The sequence below is a fragment of the Paramormyrops kingsleyae genome, unplaced genomic scaffold (assembly GCF_048594095.1).
Source record: "Paramormyrops kingsleyae isolate MSU_618 unplaced genomic scaffold, PKINGS_0.4 ups39, whole genome shotgun sequence".
Taxonomy (NCBI): Eukaryota; Metazoa; Chordata; class Actinopteri; order Osteoglossiformes; family Mormyridae; genus Paramormyrops; species Paramormyrops kingsleyae.
Window position 1 is genome coordinate 433,789 of NW_027325977.1, and position 15,011 is coordinate 448,799.

The following is a 15,011-nucleotide window of genomic DNA, read 5'->3' on the forward strand; positions in this document are numbered from 1 at the left end:
GGTTATTAGACAAAACAAGATCAAGAATGGCATCTCCCCTGGTAGGGGTGTTAACAAACTGAGTAAAAAAACAATCCTGTACTAATTCCACCATCTCAAGTTCATTTTCAGAAGAGCCAGCAACAATGTCCCACTGTATCCCCGGTAGATTAAAATCACCCATAACTACCACATCATTTTTATTGCTCATAATCCTAATATCACTGTATAACAATCTGCTTTCCTCAGCAGCTACATTGGGTGCTCTGTAACAAACACCGACAATTAGGCTATTTGAGTTTGTAGCATCTAATTTTACCCATATAGCTTCCGTACTTTTACTTATATCAGTAAGCTCCCTTGCCTGCAAGATTTCCTTTACATATACTGCAACACCACCTCCCTTCTTACCTATACGGTCTTTACGGAACAATGTGTAACCATCCATATTATATTCTTGTCCATCCTTATCACTCAACCACGTTTCAGTTATTGCTATAATATCATAAGAGTCCGATGAGATAAGAGCCTCTAAATCATGAATTTTATTCCTAATACTCCTGGCGTTTAAATACAGACAACAAAGGGTAGGCTTATTACAGTGCCTATTTATAATATGATTTTTGTGGGCTTTCCGTTTCACCCCAGTTACACACTTAACTAACCTCCCTGCCCCCCCAGTCCCTAGTTTAAACATTCCTCAACTACTCTACAAATACGCCTTCCCAGTACACTGGTTCCCCTCCGGTTCAGATGCAACCCATCCGGCTTGAACAGGTCCCACATGCATAATATCTAGTAGCTACTTCATGTAACGGGTGCGGCCGCTATATACAGTATAGTTGTGTTTTTATATCTATACATATATATATATATATACACTCACCTAAAGGATTATTAGGAACACCTGTTCAATTTCTCATTAATGCAATTATCTAATCAACCAATCACATGGCAGTTGCTTCAATGCATTTAGGGGTGTGGTCCTGGTCAAGACAATCTCCTGAACTCCAAACTGAATGTCAGAATGGGAAAGAAAGGTCATTTAAGCGATTTTGAGCGTGGCATGGTTGTTGGTGCCAGACGGGCCGGTCTGAGTATTTCACAATCTGCTCAGTTACTGGGATTTTCACGCACAACCATTTCTAGGGTTTACAAAGAATGGTGTGCAAAGGGAAAAACATCCAGTATGCGGCAGTCCTGTGGGCGAAAATGCCTTGTTGATGCTAGAGGTCAGAGGAGAATGGGCCGACTGATTCAAGCTGATAGAAGAGCAACTTTGACTGAAATAACCACTCATTACAACCGAGGTATGCAGCAAAGCATTTGTGAAGCCACAACACGCACAACCTTGAGGCGGATGGGCTACAACAGCAGAAGACCCCACCGGGTCCACTCATCTCCACTACAAATAGGAAAAAGAGGCTACAACTTGCACGAGCTCACCAAAATTGGACAGTTGAAGACTGGAAAAATGTTGCCTGGTCTGAGGAGTCTCGATTTCTGTTGAGACATTCAAATGGTAGAGTCAGAATTTGGCGTAAACAGAATGAGAACATGGATCCATCATGCCTTGTTACCACTGTGCAGGCTGCTGGTGGTGGTGTAATGGTGTGGGGGATGTTTTCTTGGCACACTTTAGGCTCCTTAGTGCCAATTGGGCATCGTTTAAATGCCACGGCCTACCTGAGCATTGTTTCTGACCATGTCCATCCCTTTATGACCACCATGTACCCATCCTCTGATGGCTACTTCCAGCAGGATAATGCACCATGTCACAAAGCTCGAATCATTTCAAATTGGTTTCTTGAACATGACAATGAGTTCACTGTACTAAAATGGCCCCCACAGTCACCAGATCTCAACCCAATAGAGCATCTTTGGGATGTGGTGGAACGGGAGCTTCGTGCCCTGGATGTGCATCCCACAAATCTCCATCAAATGCAAGATGCTATCCTATCAATATGGGCCAACATTTCTAAAGAATGTTTTCAGCACCTTGTTGAATCAATGCCATGTAGAATTAAGGCAGTTCTGAAGGCGAAAGGGGGTGAAACACCGTATTAGTATGGTGTTCCTAATAATCCTTTAGGTGAGTGTATATATATATATATATATATATATATATATATATATATATATATATATATATATATATATATATATATATATATTAGTGCTGTCAAACGATTAAAATTATTTAATCAGATTAATCACAGGGATGCTGTGGATTAATTTCGATTAATCACGATTAAATATCATTAATTTTTAATCTATATTAATCGCATTTCATTTTGGATGAGCAAACAGACTCAAGAAAAAAGGGAAAATATATGCACTTAACATGTTTATTGAACATCTTGAACACGAGTTGGATGTATTCCATCTGCCACAGAAGTGCAATACCATGGACCCATATCAAAAAGCAAGATTTTTTGCATAGCTGGACAACTTGTCGGATTTAAGGTACCTCAGTTTAAATGGTCTTTATCTTCGTTCACTTACAATTAGCACGAACTACCGTAAATCCGACAAATAATCTGACTAATCATGAAATCTGATTTCTAGCCCGGTTAATTGCCATTGTTAGCAATATCAGTTCATAACACATTATGCGTGGTACTTTACGTATAAAACTCCATAGCAACACGTCCACAGATAAGTTGGACGGTATAGTGTGTGCGACCGATTTAATGAAGTAGTGCTTAAATAGTATAAAACTACAACTTTCCCTTCTGTTGATAAAGGGCACAGACATCTTGGATTCTGATCTCAGGAGTCAGGATCCTCTGTGCTGCTCCGAGATATTTCTCAGATCTCCAAGAAACGGGAGTGCATGTTGTCACTTCCGGCTTCAAAACTCCGGAATCTGACTCGGAATACGAGTTCCGAGGGCAAATGGAACGCAACAAAACTGCCCGAAATGGGTTGACAGAGACATTTCAGGGATTTTGAGTCATTCTGCGCTGCAGATGGGTTAATTGCGTTAAAAAATTTAATCAGATTAATCATGATGGATTAATCCGCGTGAACCCGTTAATTTTGACAGCCCTAATATATATATATAAATATAAAACATACACATATGTATGTCTGGGGTCTCCCAGGACTGGTTTGAGAAACAGTATATAGCATCCGCTCAAATATATGTAATATACTCTCAAATATGTTATTTTATTATAATTATTTTATTATTTTATCTGTTGAATAAAATCTTACCTTGTAATACAGAATCTTATCCGTGTTTCTTGACAAAATGGAGAGTCTGGCATTAAAATACTTTCACTTTCATGTACAAACAGTAAATGCTGTGTATCAAATGCAGAATCGGTCTAAGCAGAAATGGACACGGACTCAGTGGCCCGCCGTAGGATTTTTGGGGATATTATCCATGCGACTTAATAAAAAGTAACAATATGAGAAAGGGGACAAGCTCCCGCCGCCACCTAATTCTGTCATGACGCATAATTTGCGTTAAACTTGTACGTATAAAAAGCAGTTCTGCAGTGACACATAAATCAATAACAGGGATCGACATTCTAAAATGCTTAACGTGAAAAAGCTTATTGTGGTTTAATGTACCAAAACAGCGACCAATAATCACCAAATTTCTCCCTGACAAATCTGGTCATAAAGATTTTCACTTTTTCCTTGCAGCCACTTCAGATTAATATTTCATTAGTGACATTCCTAATAGTCATATTTATGTATACATACACACAAATACACACACACACACATATACAGGAATATTACAACAATTGTCGTAGTTAAATTTTTAACATTCATCCAACAGCCACTTTCAAGGTTCACCTCTCAACAGTCAATTTAAAGACTATATTGAATTTCTATTTTATTAGCAGGCCACCATCACAGCCTTTATAATGTATTTTGCAAATAAATACTTTTGTAATTTTTTTGTACTTATCAACTGATTACAACACTACAACATATATAAGAAACCTTCGCAAAAACAAACTTACATACAGTACAATTACAGGTATATACAATAAAGCAACAAAGTCACTGCCCATTGTTTTTCATTAATAAAATTGTAGTTTTACCTGGCTCAATGGGGAAGCTATTGAGGGCCCATCACAGGCTACATACGTCAAGCTAAGGTGTTGGACTCTGTTCTGTGTTTGCCCACATTTATTTATCAGACGGCTGCACTTTCAAACTTTGCCCCTGTTTTACAGGTTTGTGCAGCTCAGAAAGCTTTAAATTTTGATATGCGGGGTGTGACAGTAAGGGTGATCCACAGTACAGAGTACAAAGGGCGTGCAGGGAAGGCATCACAGGCAGATGGGCGTACAGGGAAGGAATCACAGGCAGAAGAGCATACAGGGAAGGCATCACAGGCAAATGGGCATGCAGGGAAGGCATCTCAGGCAGATGGGCGTGCAGGGAAGGCATGACAGGCAGAAGGGCGTGCAGGGAAGGCATCTCAGGCAGAAGGGCATGCAGGGAATGCATCACAGGCAGATGGGCGTACAGGGAAGGCATCACAGGCAGATGGGCGTACAGGGAAGGCATCACAGGCAGATGGGCGTGCAGGGAAGGCATCACAGGCAAAAGGGCATGCAGGGAAGGCATCTCAGGCAGAAGGGCATGCAGGGAATGCATCACAGGCAGATGGGCGTACAGGGAAGGCATCACAGGCAGATGGGCGTACAGGGAAGGCATCACAGGCAGAAGGGCATACAGGGAAGGCATCACAGGCAGAAGGGCGTACAGGGAAGGCATCACAGGCAGAAGGGCATACAGGGAAGGCATGACAGGCAGAAGGGCGTACAGGGAAGGCATGACAGGCAGAAGGACGTACAGGGAAGGCATCACAGGCAGAAGGGGCGTACAGGGAAGGCGTCACAGGCAGAAGGGCGTACAGGGAAGGCGTCACAGGCAGAAGGACGTACAGGGAAGGCGTCACAGGCAGAAGGGGCATACAGGGAAGGCGTCACAGGCAGAAGGGTGTACAGGGAAGGCGTCACAGGCAGAAGGGCGTACAGGGAAGGCATCACAGGCAGATGGTCATACCGGGAAGGCATGACAGGCAGAAGGGCGTACAGGGAAGGCATCACAGGCAGAAGGGCAAACAGGGAAGGCGTCACAGGCAGAAGGGCAAACAGGGAAGGCATCACAGGCAGAAGGGCAAACAGGGAAGGCGTCACAGGCAGAAGGGCGTACAGGGAAGGCGTCACAGGCAGAAGGGCGTACAGGGAAGGCGTCACAGGCAGAAGGGCGTACAGGGAAGGCATCACAGGTAGAAGGGCAAACAGGGAAGGAATCACAGGCAAATTAAATGTGCAATTACATAAGAACATAAGAACATAAGAAATTTACAAACGAGAGGAGGCCATTCGGCCCATCAAGCTCGTTTGGGGAGAACTTAGCTAATATCTCAGAGTTGTTAAAATCTTATCTAGCTCTGATTTAAAGGAACCCATGGTTTTAGCTTCCACTACAATAGCAGGAAGACTATTCCATACTCTGACTACACGCTGTGTAAAGAAGTGCTTCCTCAAATTTGTTTTAAAATGTTCTCCCGCTAATTTCCACTTATGGCCACGAGTTCTAGTATTTAGACTAATATTGAAATAGTCATTTGGCTGAACAGCATCCAGACCCGTTAGAATCTTATAGACCTGAATCATATCCCCCCTTAGTCTCCTTTGCTCAAGGCTGAACAGATTCAGTTCCGCTAACCTCTCCTCGTAAGACATTCCTCTAAGACCAGGAATCATTCCTGTTCAGCCTTCACACATTAGCAAATGTAGGGGAGACTAGAGGCAGTACAAACGGGTAGGTGAGTGCAATCAGTGGCGGTTTTTGATATGGGTGACATGGGCCATTGCCCAGGGCAGCATCGTGGATCATGGGCATCGGCAATTTTTAATTTTTTTTTTCCACCCGCCCCTGCTGTCCCGACATCATGCCACTGCATTTTTGGGATTGCAAGGGCACCGATCGGTTTTCTATTGCCCATTTGCGGGGAGTAAGGGCGCCCTCCATTTGCGAGGTGCGCCTGCTGCTTGCCGTACAGGGAGGAGAGGGGCGGGGCGGCGGGGGATTCTCTGGCTGGCTGGAGCGGCATCTAATAACCAGCTCGCAAAATAAAACAAAATAAAAACAAACAAACACAAGCACCAGACATTATGATTCCTAAATTCTATCACACACATATATGCGGGAAGTGAGCGCGAGGACCCTCAGTGCGCCTGCTAGCTGCTGCTGTGCTGAAGTCTCACACACAACCTGTCGAAAGGGGAGGGGGTGGGGTGCATCCAAATAAAGCACATTTCATTCATAATATTGCCAATCCAAGGCCATTATGTCATTATGTCAGAAAAAACCCCTATACAATCCGAATCTGCGCACTAAGGTGTAGGTCTATTACTTTATGTTGTGGTGATTCTCGGGTTGGGAGATGGGTGTTGATACTGCAGTGCAAAATTAACACCGATGGAAGATGGACAAGAAAAGGTCAGCTGTCTAGCTGATTTAGCAAAAAAAAAAAATCCCTTACACTATTAGGCTACATTATTTAGGGAAGTTCTTACTGTGTAATTACAGAGTAATGCATTACTTCCAAACGCTGATGCTGTGATAGCCTATTCAATAAAATGCTTGTTATACATATAATTCTGAATATTTGATAAATTGGGGAAAATTATATGTTTTAATTATGAAAATGATGCATGCATGTATCAGAGTTTTATATTGGGTTTCTATTCAGGGGCACTTCTGAAATATTTTGGGGCTCCTTCTGCCCAAGATGAGGAGCCGTCCACCTCCTCAGCCACATATGTGTCTCCACAAATGTCTGATCCTGAGGACGAAGACCCAATTGCGGCCACTTCAGGTGTGATTGTGTGTAGCCTGAGTGTATGTGTGTTGAATAGTATTTGGCAAAGACTGTTCCGCCACTATGAATGCTGTGTATTCCAAATAACTTGTGTATACTAATGCAAATGTATGCTGATGCCTGGAGCTGAACCCCCTGAGGATGAGCCCCTGCCTATGCACCCTGCAAGCTGGCCTTCAGATATCACTGACAGCATTCCAATACAGCTGGTTTGCAAAGGACCAAGTAAGGCAGCACCTGACTGTTTTCCCTAGAAATGAGGGTGATGGAAGAAGTTGCCACCACCAGTATTTTAAGAAAACACTAGTTAGCGGTGAAAAGATGCCTAGAAGCTGGCTAGTATATTGTGAGAAAAACAGCCTTTTTTGTATTTGCTGCAAGCTGTTTTCTAAAAGACATCAATTTAACAAGTTCTGGACTGACAGATTGGAAGCAAGCCAGTCCTCTTCTCACCTCACATGACAATAGTCCTGAACACCATAACTGCATGGAAAGAACTGATAGTGGGGATTTAAAAAGGTGAAACAATTGACAAGCAAGAGATGGCACTTCTGCAGGCTGAGAAAATAAGATGGAGAGCGGTGCTGACTCGTCTCACTGCTATCATTCAGTCTCTCGCAATCAGAAATTTAGCACTAAAGGGACACACAGAAACATTGTTTTCTCCGTCAAATGGCAATTTTCTAAAAGAAGTTGAATTCATGGCAAGGTTTGATCCCATAATGCAAGAGCACATTAACTGTGTCCAGAAAGGGACTTGCAATCACACCAGCTATCTCGGTCACCATCTACAAAACTAACTCATTGATTTGTTGAGTAGCAAGATCACTTCAACAACGGCTGATGATATCAAGCTGGCAAAAATTTTCTCCATAATTCTACATTTCACTCCAGATATTAGTCACACTGAACAGCTGTCAGATTCAAATTGTGTCATTACAAAAGAAGCCCCATATTAAGGAGCATTTAATGGGTTTTTTGGAAGCTGACGAATCCACATTGAAACATTTCGCATCCATGATTTTAAACAGGCTGAAAGAGCTGAAAATTCCCTTTGAGGACTGCAGAGGTCAGTCATATATGACAATGGGGCCAACATGAGGGGAATAAACCAGGGTGTCCAAGCCAGGCTCCTGGGACTGAATCCTAGAGCTCTCTTTGTTTCCTGTGGAGCTCATACACTGAATATGGTTGTGATTGATGCTGCAAAGGGATCTATTGATGCCACAAGTTACTTTGGGATTTTGCAAAATCTTTACAATTTGTTTTCAGCCTCCACTCAGAAGATGGGCCATCCTGAGAAAACATGCTAACATTACACTGAAGATGTGGTCTGAAACAAGGTGGGTGTGACGGCCAAACACCAGGCCACACTTAAGTAAAGTGTGTAAATGCACACGCACCTTCATTTATCCTTTTATTTTAACACACACTAATTTGCAATAACTTAATTGGTTTAAATGCATTTGTTCTATTTGTAAGCACGCACATTTAGTTTACTGATGTATTTTTGTCAATTCATTTATATCTTACTGTGATTGATGTGACTAATTCTTGTTTCTTTTACCGGTTTATTTACCTGCTGTGATCCCTGGGAGTAGCCCGACAAAAGATGGTGGCCAGGGCTCAGAGCAGTTAAATGCCTGAAGCTAATTGGACTGCACCACCAGTTCCTGCTGGAGAGGGGGAAATTTGTGTTCTTCTTTAGTTAAACTAGCGTTTGTTATTTCACTAGATATTTGTAATTAAAGTTTAGTCATTTTGATTTCTTCTTTAATGTTTAGTTTATCAACAAACTGGACTGTGGTGTCGTGTCTTATAGTTAGTGTTATATTGTGTTTAGTTACCCCTATTGTTTCTATTGGTCTGATCAGCCATTATATATATACCCTTGTGTGTAATTTCCAGGAGGGGCAGTCAATTATGTTTGTTTGTGCTGCCAGTTTGTTCACATTTTTGCCTGACTTCAGTTTTGTTACTTTGTCCTCTTTTATGAGCTTAGCATTTAATATTTGTTAAATTTAATATTTGTTAAATTAAGTTTGGGTTGGAATAAAAACCCTATTATTTTTCTAATTATTCCTGTGACTCCTCCTGCTTTTTACACTCGGTCCCTCACATGTGACATGGATACACCTGCTGTCAAGTGTCCTAATACGCTGACAGGGGTGTTACATAAGGAGCTTCAGGGCACATGGGATCAGGGGCATTAATGAGATTGTTAATAACAGAACAAAGAGCTCCAGTGTTGTTTGGGTTTTTCCTTACAATGCTTGTCAGGTGTTTAGTCTTCTCAGCTTTAACAGTACTTTGATAATAGTACCAGCTTTCTTTCATGATATATAGAGACACTTGCAACCTGTCTTTCCACCACTTGCTCTCTGCCTTCCTATAATTTCGTTTAGCAGCTTGAGTAATATCATTCAGCCACGGCTTCGATTTTGGCTTAGAAGGAAGGACTTTAAGAGGGTCAATGACATCCAAAATATCCTGGCAAGTGGAGTTGTCACGTATCGCAGGCACGGAGCGAGGAAACAGGACCAGGAGCCCAGGGAGCTGGGGGAACGTGAGGTTTATTCAGGGTACGATACACTCAGGAGCACGAAACAGAGAGAAGCAACGTCAATGACCGGACTGGGGAAACATTCACAGAAACGCACTTAAATACACAACAACAATCAACAAAACTAGAAACGGCTGATAACAAGAGGATTCCACACAAGGTAAGTGAGGAGGCATGGCACACTGGAGGATCGGAACAATCAGGGCATGACAGGAGTACAAAAGTGAAGTTAGCTCTTCCGTATCGGTACAGTGAATAAACCCTGATCACGGCCCAACAGCATCATTAAAGTTAAAAATTTTGTAGCAGTAGAAGGCTTCATCTGTCAGAAACACTGGGAGCCCACACAAGACTTAGGGGCATCACACGGAAGATAACTTTCCATCAGAATGGTGGAATGATCAGAGAAATCGGCCTCATGAACTGCCATATTAAAAACAGACAGGCCATATGATGGTACAAGGTCTAAAGTATGGCCATGATCTTCAGTAGGATCTATTACAGACCTATTACAGGTCAGAAGATTCAGTAAGATTCAGGAAGTCTTTAACTATCGGCTTAGGCGAGCAGCAAATATGTATGTTAAAATCACCCACAATCAAAACCCGGTCATATTTTGGCATAAAATAAGTCAGAAAGTTAGAAAAGTCACTAATAAAGTCCTTCTTATATATATTTTGGTGGCCGGTAAATCACAGCAATAAATACTAGATTTAGGCGGCCCAGTTCAAACATAATCACCTCAAAATTGTAAAACTGCTGATAACTGTTTACAAATAAAAGTTCTCTTTAAAAACTATAGCTACTCCTCCTCCTTAACCAGTAGATCTCGATGAGCTAAAAGATCGCAGAAGGCACTTGATTGAAGTCTGAATGCGGCGTAGATGATTGGGTACTCCTAGTAAAACAGAGGAAGGTCACCGTGTCTGCGGTTAATGTTTATAATCCGGCATTTTGTAGCAGAGCGAATATCAAATAGAGCTTGGCGATCATATACCAGTAAGGAGTAAACATTTCCAGCAAAAATCAACAAAAAACAAAAAAACACCAACATGAGCTAATCATGGAAGACGGCCGGCCACACACACTGGCACCATCTTAGGAATGAGACGTCTTATCTTGTCTAAAACTGGAGATAATTTGCCATTCACTTCATGCTGAAGGAGTGGACTGAGTTGCTGAGTCAGTAGGTGAATGACAGATGCTCATGTTCATCCACTCATCCACCAGTTCATTCAGAACGAGAATGAGACCCAAGGGAGTGACCAAGGCTGTCGGTGGTCCGGTCACTATAGGCATATATAGTCCCACACTGTCAAAAAAGAGGGACAATCCTGGTTCAGTTTTGTTCCCCAAGGTGCAGACTTAATGTTCCCTCCCTCAGACTCCATTTCTGTACCTTAAATTAGACTAAAGGGCACTTTTACCTACAGCTAGAATACAATTGACAGACCCTTGAGGGAACAGCCCGTACAGATTGGTACTTTTTTTTCTGAGAGTGCAGGTGTAGTTTCCAGCCAGTCACATGCTGACTTACAGCAGGTCCTTACATGCCTCACTGGCTCTCACTGGCCATAGTCAAGGAGGGAATCAGCTTTACATTTCTGAGGATAAACAGAAGAAGGAAAACAACAAATCTGTGCAGAGACGTGAACGTGAGTGTGTAGCTGCTGTAAGGGACTCGTTCACTGTGAACAAATCGGTCACAAACTTTACACCATAAATGGAAGATACCTGTATCAATAATTAATGATGGATTGATGACTTTGTAATGTGGGCATGTGCGGGGTGTGTGTGTGTGGGGGGGGAGCACTGGGGGTGCCAAATGATAACTGACGATCACTTAAACAACCCCATCCTAAGCAGGGAAATTTACCAGCCAGCAGAATTTATCGGGGGGACCTTCCCCCGCCCCCGACCGGCAATTTAGTGGTCTGATGCCCACCCAAAGGATCCCTCAACTTGGTACGCAACGCACCCCCCCCCCCCTTTCCATCCTGCCTTACAAACCACAGACTCACCCAACACCCTGAGGAAAGATCCCTTTTAAGTTTGGCCTGTATATACCCTGTATATGTGTTTACTTATTATTGCTAGTCTCAGTATCCATATAGGTTATGTTTGTTTGTGTCCTTAGACAGTCTTAGTGTTTTGTCTGCCACCCTTATAACCGTGTTTCACAGAGTATCACCTATTTTACCTTCTCACTCGAACCATTATATAAATATGGATAAATATATATGTATAGCTACCCCTGCATACATGCTCTCATGGTTTCCCAGAGGAATCGTGAAAGTTAAATAATGTAACCAGGTATCTCAGTGGGTCTCCTAACTATCAGAGGTTTTTTCAGTCTTTGCTTAACAACCCCCCCTTTTTACATTCCTCTGTTGGCTCTTATCTGATCTTTGTCATCTGACCTTTTTGACTCACGGGGATTCCGCAATTGAGTTTGAAGGAATCAACCATTCAGCATAACAATTAGTTGATAATCATCATTAAATAATAATTTATTAAAATGTAATAAATTTCCCTACACATTGGTGGACATTAAAATTTACTTGAGCTAATTTTTCCTACACCAGAGAATTTACAGTGAGTGAGTGGGAGTGCTGATGATATTTCTATCATGCGACAGACATGAAAACGGAAGAATACAAACATTACAGGGGGTGAAGAACAAGGGTCATTTTCACACGCGGGGCCCCCCAGCCTGCCGCTGCCTGAGGAGCTGGGGGTCGTCGCCCCCCCTGCAACCTGCTGCCCAGGATGGCAATACTCTCCTGCATCCTTGTTTCTCCACCTTGCGATGCTCAGGGAGAATCATCAGCTTCCCCTGTTTTCCCTCCTTTTTCTGAGCCAGGGGAGTTTGTTCTTTGATATCTCCTAAATGGCGGCGTCCTCACTCTGCTCAAAGTGCTCCATGCAGATTGGACTCTTATCCGAACAAGACTGTGGCCATTTTGAACACACTTCCACCAAATGAGATTCATACTAAACTACTGTGTTTTATTATTCCAAGCAAAGTTAATCAATGAATCAACTCTGCGAATTAAATTGACTTTGAAATAAATTAAAACATTCCAAAAACAGTCACGCAAAGCGAAATAAAGTCGCTTAAAAATTGCCTGACCACACTCACCCCTTCTGACATTTACCCCCCCCCAAAGTGAAATCTGCCCCCACTCTCAGACTAGACACAGCCCCTCCCTAAACTTAAAGACCAGAATAAACATATTCACAATTCAATATTAATATCAAAATTAATCAAGCCTATATTATCAAATACTTTGAAATAAATTATTGAAAGCCATTTAAATGTTTACTTATTATTTATTTACATATGTACATATGCATTTCTTTGAGGATGACAAGAAATATCTTTGCAGTTACCTCAGGACGGCAGTAGGGGGCGGACGTGAGGTTCAGCCGTCTGAAGTTAAACCGTATATTTAATGACAAATTAAAATGTCTTACGCTTTGTTTTTAATTACTTGTGCAATTATTTACTTATGTAGTAAGGACTTACTTCGGCCTTTAATGAGTCTTTTCCCGAGTCTTAACGTGGTGAGAGAGAGACGCGGTTTGCTAATTAGCTTGTCGGATGTCAGGTGTAGCAGTTAACAGGTTTAGTTAGGAATTTTTGATTGTTACTTGCTATATTTTGATAATATAATCTAATGTATGTTACTGATGTGATTTATGACTTTTGTTTTTAACTTTGTTTTTGCTTTCGCTGTTCTCCCGTCTCCTTTTACATGGTTATTGTATATGCTGATTTAATCTAACGCTGTTAGTTATGTTCAATTACAGTAAAGTGTAATTATTTAATTGTATTATATGATTTATGTTACCCAGTTACCTCACGCTTTGAGCAGAGCTGAACCAGGACATTAATAGGATACAATATGAAGCCTTTATTGTCAGTGTACAGGTAGCAAATACAAAATACAGACAGAAATATATAAAATGTACATATACAGGGGAGGGGAAAAGCCCCCCCACTCAACATGATTACATTTCATTACATTTTAATCAGAGAGAATCATTTTGCCTGTTTGTTCAGTTTGCTGAACCCAGTCACTTATTTTATCTATAATATATCACACTTCAGAGTAAAAAGGGTTATACTGGTTAAAAAGCAGAGATTTTACCTTTTTGCCATGGAGAAGCAGAGACATGTGACACTCTGATAAGGTAAAAATGATTCCTCCAGCACACAGTGAGCTATCCCAGCATGCACAGGGACACAGGGGAGTTTGGATAAACCAAAAACCCTGGATAGAGGGGTTCAGTGAATGAGGAGGTGAAGCTGTACAGGAGGGTCAGTCTATCAGAGGAGACTCTGTAGAAGGACAGAGTACCAGCCGCCCAGTCCAGATACACTCCTACTCTGTGGGAGCCTGAGGGCTTTATGGGTATGACAGTCTGTTTATTTTTGTGCAGGACAGAGTAACGGCGAGGAGAGCAGAACAGACTCCATGACTTGTCATTGTGTCCAAGCACACAGTCAGCACTGTCTCCTTTCCTCTCGATTCCTTTATAAGTCACTCCTATCCGGGCGTCTTCTCCAGTCCACTCAGCCTCCCAGTAACAGCGACCAGTCAGACTCTCTCTGCACAGAACTTGGGTCCAGCCATCAAATCTCTCTGGATGATCAGGATATGGCTGCCGCTTTGCCCCACATGTCGCCTTCCTGTTCCCCGTTGACAGAGACAGGTCTCTGTTTGCTGTGTTGGGGTCCAGCATCAGCTGGCAGGAGTCTGTAGGCAAGAAGAAGAGCAATTAATCCCATCACGAAGCCCAGCATCTCCATCATTATCCAGGGCTCTCAAGTTTTGAGGACAGGCAAGAGTGACATTCCATAGGATGCCTTTTCATTGGTTGTTGTGTTCCGTTTAACCCAGATACAATAGTACTATTTTCTGATTCGCTATTGTGTAGGCCCTTTCTTTTTTTTGACTGGCTGGTAAGTACAGGCTCTAATGGTGCGTTCGTTCTCTCCAAGTCGGAACTCGGATAAACACGTCACGGATAACATCACTTCCCGTCGGAAACACGCCTCTTTTATGACGTTTAAGTCGGACAAGATTTTGTTGTCCGAGTTGCCCCTGTGACGTAATTTCAACATGCCAGCTGACACACTCAACAGTAAATTCTATTTTATAAATATCATGACCGTAAACAGTATCCTATCATGCAATATCAGATTTTTACCAGACTTGTTAGTGTCTTTGGTTTGTTTGTAGTTTGTTTGCCTCTTGAAAAAAGAATATCGCTATGAATGTACTAAAATATTTTATAAAGCTTTTAATGTGGTTTGACTAGTTTGTATTTCTTGTTTGTTTGTCTCTCGGAAAAAATAATCTCACTCCAAATCTGCTAAAACATAAAGCAACAACACACAGCAGCGTGTTCATGGAGGCAGCCATGTTTGTTCCGAGATGTGGGTAGCTCGAACTGGAGATTGTCGGACGTCACTCAACTCAGAATTTCCGAGTTCCGAGAGAAAAACAAACGCACCAATATGGCATTATGACTACAGCGGAGACGCGCTTGTTTTATAGTGAGGCGCTACTGTGCCCCGGTCTGAGAAATATTGGG

General features: G+C 42.1%; 1 protein-coding gene and 1 pseudogene across 1 annotated transcript in view; one reads left to right on the forward strand and one right to left on the reverse strand.

Moving 5' to 3' along the window:
• The window catches only part of LOC140586333 (E3 ubiquitin/ISG15 ligase TRIM25-like), a 189,788-nt pseudogene that overhangs the window by 123,048 nt on the left and 51,729 nt on the right, over nt 1-15,011 (forward strand).
• Nucleotides 13,305-15,011, reverse strand: part of LOC140586326 (NACHT, LRR and PYD domains-containing protein 3-like) — a 128,230-nt gene continuing 126,523 nt past the window's right edge. Inside the window, exon 15 of the mRNA XM_072708129.1 lies at nt 13,305-14,170. Coding sequence (XP_072564230.1) covers nt 13,635-14,170 — 536 coding nt within the window. The 3' untranslated portion in view covers nt 13,305-13,634. The remainder of the gene's footprint in view (nt 14,171-15,011) is intronic.